Here is a 5,314-nt window from a genome sequence, read left to right on the forward strand (position 1 = left end):
GCAACGTAACAGCTTTGGTTAATTGAGCCATGGAAGAGAGGCGCAATTTTAACGACATAGTTGCAGAGCCACTCACGAGAAAAAGCCGTTTTCATTGGTTCAAATGGGTTAAGAACTATCTGATATCTCAAGATCTTTGGGAAGTGACGAATAGCAGCGCAAGACCAGACGAAAAACTTTGGGAAGATTTTGCGAAATGGACAAGAAAGAATGCCGCAGCATTACACGTCATTCGTATCTCTTGTGGGGCTCACAATCACTCTCGTATAGGAAGCGTGTCTGAAGCCAAGCTTGCGTGGGACACTCTCCATAGTACCTACTATGCAACACCACTTCCTCCCTCACCACCTGGTCAGTGCCCTAGCTAATCATGTCTAGAGATTTATATATATACGTGAATTGTCATTATTCCTAGGGCTATATGTGTGAAAACATATTCCTATAACTTTAAAAAGGTTTTTAAAATAATTAGGGACACCAACCATACATTCCAAAAAATGGCTCTTATAATTAGAGATGGAAAGAGCACTATATATATATAGTTATTAGTGTCTCAAAAAATATGGCCCTTCTTTGTTTGTAAGTCTACTGACTATTCTCTTATTGCCCTCCTACTCAAAATATAATTGAGTGGTGATTACGTACAGTGTTAACGGGGGCAGAAGAATTAGAGATGAGTATTCTGCACAAGGCCATAGCTGAAAACAACTGGTCGACTGTGAAAGCAATCATTGATCGCCATCCTAAGGTATTGAACGTAGATTTTGCCACGTCAATGGGCGAAACACCTCTTCACGTGGCTGCAAAGTTTGGGCATCTGGGCATAGTAGAGGAGTTGGTGAGATTAGTTCCAGAAGAATATCTGGAGATACGCGATGCTTACTATGGCAATACTCCACTTGCAATAGCTGCTTCGCATAGTGAAGTCATCCCGGTTGCAACATGCTTGATCAACAAAAATAAAAAGGCACTTGAAATTCCAACTCAAAAAGATTGGGAGATTCCTGTTAACTCGGCTTTTTTATCTGGCCACAAGAAAATGGGACGTCATCTTTATTCAGTCACTCCTTTGCAAGTCTTCAAACCAGCAGAAGACCGCACTGTGGGGCCTCAGTTCCTCCGCTGCTGTTTGAGCCTTGGAGAATTAGGTAACATAACTACTGTTAGATAAATAATTTTATACGCAGCATAATAATTTATGTGTTTCATTTTCGGGTTAAGGTATATTTTAGCCCCGAAAGTTTTCACGAAGGAACTGTGGGTATCCAAAAATATTTTGAGGTAATGTGGTTCCGGAAGTGACAAACTCGTAGAATGTCGTCATATTTCAACGGAGTTAAACGGTCAACTGTTAGTTTACCAATTTGTTTTGGGGTGGTCCTACCATATGGAATAGTACGCCACATAATAAAAAGGAAATACCAAACCTGTCCCTATCTTCTTGCTCCTCCACCACACGTTCTATGGGAAGAACCCAAAAACAAATGTAGACCTGAATATTTCTGGGCTTACCTTCATCCCTCACTGTTCAACCTCTTGTTCTGGTTTTATATTTTTTTTTTAATATTTCTGGGTTTATATTCATGTTTGCTGTTCGGTTTTGAATTTGGATTTCAAAATCTATTGTGATCTTTTGGTTGATTTTAATTAATGAAGTTGGTCATAGTGAGGCTTGAGTATTTGGAGAGGTACTGTGAAGAGCTGAAGATACCCATAAATATCATAATCAATCCAAACTGCCATTGCTGTGTGAAAATTTGGCCGACACTGATGCTATGCCAGAGTCTCTTTGATGATCTTAAATTTTCTCTATGACATGCTTGAGTCTCCCGTATGAATGGCATTTTGAAGTACTCCAATTAGTCGAGACTTGAGTCTCCTGAAGCAATTAAGAGCAAAGATACGAAGGTTGCTGTAGGTTGTCGAGGAGGATGGTGAGAATAACTAAGAGCAGGGGCGCGAATATCTAGAAAGAAGATGAAGAAGCCATGGAATGCTCTAAACTAAAATTCTCCATGGATGCGGATGATGATGATGAAGGGTAGAGATTTGCATTTTTCTAGATTCGTTTTTCTTCTCATATTGGTTAACTGTTGATCTGGGTTTAAAAATTTTTTATGGGACTGATGATAATGATGCAGGGGCGCGAGTATCTAGATTCGTTTTTTCTTCTCATATTGGCTAAGTGTTGATCAGGGTTTAAAGTTTTTTTATGGGACTGATGATAATGATGCAGGGGAAAGGTTTCTTTTATTTTTTTCCAGTAAGGATTGTGATGATGTGGCACGTTATGTGACATAATATTTAATATCACAGATCCACCTCAGTACAAATTGGTCACCGAAAACTTTCAAGACAAAAATGTCATTTTACCCTTTTCATTTTCCCCCGTCAGTTTATGCATGTGGCTTTTTTCCATTTCTGATACTATATGATGTTGGTGCATAAATAGATATTGCCTTGGATTTGCTCCAACGATGCAAGGAGCTGCTTTTTGCTACTGACATAAACAAGGACCCAACAATTCGGAATATTGCACGCTATCTTCCTAAGTCTCTGAACACAAGTCAACTTCCGTTCTGGAAGCGATGGCCGTATCACTGTCAGTGCATGTTATTACTTTCTACTACTCTCTGTTTTTCCCTACAATTTTTTTTATGTTGTTTGATCATTTTAATTATACACTAGCCAAAATGGTGAATTATGATGATGAGGATAAAGATGGTGAAGATGAAGTTATTTTAACTGCCACTGGTATTCATCTACTAAGGCTCTTTGAAAATTTGGTGAAACATTTATGAAGTATTTCCAAAAATAATGTTGGCAAAATTCCAAAAATACAATTTATGCAATTGACCCTCAATTTATTGGAAAATATTATCTCTGACTTTATTATTATTTCTGACTTTATGTTTCATACAAACAATCCCTCAATTTATTAGGTGGCGGCGGCAATTAATTGATACTATTTACGTAATTTACTTGTGCTTTCTAGTTATTTATTGCAATATTATTCGAAGAAGCTTATGTGTTCCATTTCTTTGATCACATTTGGGTGGAAGATGTCAAAATACCATCAACCACAACCACTGGGCATTTCTGCGTAGATATTCAGCAAGAAGGCGAGAGCAACCAACCTGGTCAAGGTACAAAATTCTCTCTGACTTTAGAAGATGAAATTAAGTAATATTATATGACTATTATTATAGAACATAGATTATACAATGTAAAGTAAAGTTACGTTTTTCAATTTATTCATTAAAATCCATGTCAACAGGCCTAGGTCTATTCCATTGGCCCATCTCCAGCATCTATAATTTGTTAGGTATGTATGTAAGTATAGCAAAAAGTTTCCCCAGAACTTAAATTGGATGCCCTTAATATTTTAATTCTATTTGATTTGCCAATGGTGCAGGAATCAAGAAAATATATGAGATGAAGCTACAGCATGCACGAGCAGCTGAAATTCTAAACTTAGTTTGTGAGAATCTGATATATTTGGATAAAGAAAAGAAGAAAATGGTTGGAAAAGCACTGATGTCTGCATGTCGAAATGAGAATGTCGAGTTTTTGTTGCGAGTAAGGAATGCAAACACAGAATTGATAACGCTAATTACTTTTGGTGGGCCAGACTTGCCCATTGTCTTCGATGCTGTTAAATTTCGTAGAGCTGAGATTTTCAACCTCCTCCGTGGTTTTCGCTTTAACAATGTGGCGGCGACATTACTTGATTGCGAGAACTCAAATACCTTGCTGCATGTGGCAGCCATGTTAGCTCCTTCTTTCTACCTTGACCGCATCTCTGGTGCTGCATTGCAGATGCAAAGAGAGATGCAATGGTTCAAGGTTAGTTAGAAGTGAAATTTAATGCTCTTTCCTTCGATATTGTGTCTTTTATTAATTACTTATTATGTATTTATTTTTCTTGTAAACATAGGCCGTCAAGGATCTGGCGGATACTGGAGAGAGGCTAGTTCTAAACAAGGACTGGTTGACGCCTCTAGAGTATTTCAAAAAAAACCACAAAGAGCTAAGGGCTGATGGAGAAAAATGGATGAAGGAAACAGCGTCTTCTTGCTCAGTTATTGGGGCTCTAATTGTTACCATCATGTTTGCTGCAGCTTTAACAATTCCCGGAGGGAACAATCAGAATTCAGGGTACCCAATGTTTATGAAGGAGAAGCTATTTAAAGTCTTTTTAATTTCAGATGCACTTTCTTTGTTTTCTTCCACAACTTCTGTGCTCACATTTTTGGGAATCCTCACGTCACGCTATGCAGATGAAGACTTCCTTTTCTCGTTACCCAGAAAATTGATAATAGGTCTTTCTACACTGTTTCTGTCTATTGCAACTATGATGATTGCCTTTTCAGCAACAATAATGATCATGTTGCAATATCACTCATCAAGTTTATGGGTTATTCTTCCTGTTCCTCTACTTGCTAGTGTTCCTGTAACCCTCTTTGTATTATTACAATTCCCTCTTCTTGTTGAAGTATTCTGGTCTACTTATGGTCCAGGCCTCTTCAAGAAGGAAAAGAATTGGCCATGAGCTGTGCATGTAATTTATTCGCATCTTACTATATATGTATTATTTTCTGTTGAATAAAAATTTTTCTCTTGAGGCTCAATCGGGTAACAATGCAATTATTTATATTCAGAACGTATATATATATATATATATATTGATGTAGTTATCTCAAATTAATTAGATTAATTAATTGACAAGACTTGGCTATGTATGTGCGGATGAATTATTTATTTTTAACGGGAACAAATCAGACGATGAAATGGGCCCAAACCAAACCAAAGGAGTCACATGGACCTAATACATAAGATGGGCCGATGGTACTTTGTAACTAAGATTAAGAGCAATTTTAAAGAATCATGGAAGTCCCTCCAACAGTTGTTGACTGATCTAGGGTCTAACTTGTTTCCAATATTAGGTTTTGTTTTACCAAGATCTATGTAAGCACGCACTTCACATCTTATTACTTCATGTATTTCTGTTGGACAAGAATTTCTGATCCCTTTGAATCTTATCATCTAAAGCACCATGCACGAACATTGATAATGTTGTGACTATAGCAGGAATACATATGGGCCTATTATAGTTTGAATCCAAATAAGGTCGAACAATTTAAATTTAAATTAATAAAAAGTTTAATTGCATTCATGAGCCCTTTTTTCATCAATAATAAGAAATAAAGTTATGGTTGAGATTTTTTAAATTCAGATTTAAGAGATCAAAATCATCCATGCAATAAAACAGAAAACTTTATATTCTTTTTTTAAATTTTCAATGAATTAATAT

General features: G+C 36.7%; 1 protein-coding gene and 1 long non-coding RNA gene across 2 annotated transcripts; both read left to right on the forward strand.

Moving 5' to 3' along the window:
- Positions 1 to 1,099: 1,099 nt before the first annotated feature.
- On the forward strand, positions 1,100 to 3,135 carry LOC114731887 (uncharacterized). Its single transcript, XR_003738945.1, has 3 exons — positions 1,100 to 1,148; positions 2,453 to 2,602; positions 3,063 to 3,135. It is a non-coding gene; the product is annotated as an uncharacterized LOC114731887 (long non-coding RNA).
- A 132-nt stretch (positions 3,136 to 3,267) lies between these two features.
- Positions 3,268 to 4,552, forward strand: LOC114731882 (ankyrin repeat-containing protein NPR4-like). Its single transcript, XM_028919123.1, has 3 exons — positions 3,268 to 3,325; positions 3,416 to 3,846; positions 3,938 to 4,552. The coding sequence occupies exons 1-3, from the start codon at positions 3,268 to 3,270 to the stop codon at positions 4,550 to 4,552; spliced, it is 1,104 nt and encodes a 367-aa protein (XP_028774956.1).
- The last annotated feature ends 762 nt before the right edge of the window (positions 4,553 to 5,314 follow it).

The sequence above is a fragment of the Neltuma alba genome, unplaced genomic scaffold (assembly GCF_004799145.2).
Source record: "Neltuma alba isolate B1F8T4 unplaced genomic scaffold, ASM479914v2 tig00012859_pilon, whole genome shotgun sequence".
Taxonomy (NCBI): Eukaryota; Viridiplantae; Streptophyta; class Magnoliopsida; order Fabales; family Fabaceae; genus Neltuma; species Neltuma alba.

What these genes read in the sequence shown, in the direction of transcription:
- LOC114731882 (XM_028919123.1), top strand. Translation starts at nt 3,268, where the DNA reads ATGTCAACAGGCCTAGGTCTATTCCATTGGCCCATCTCCAGCATCTAT. An exon ending in CAGCATCTATAATTTGTTAG is followed by an intron (nt 3,326 to 3,415) that starts GTATGTATGTAA and finishes CCAATGGTGCAG; the next exon opens with GAATCAAGAAAATATATGAG. An exon ending in GAGAGATGCAATGGTTCAAG is followed by an intron (nt 3,847 to 3,937) that starts GTTAGTTAGAAG and finishes TTGTAAACATAG; the next exon opens with GCCGTCAAGGATCTGGCGGA.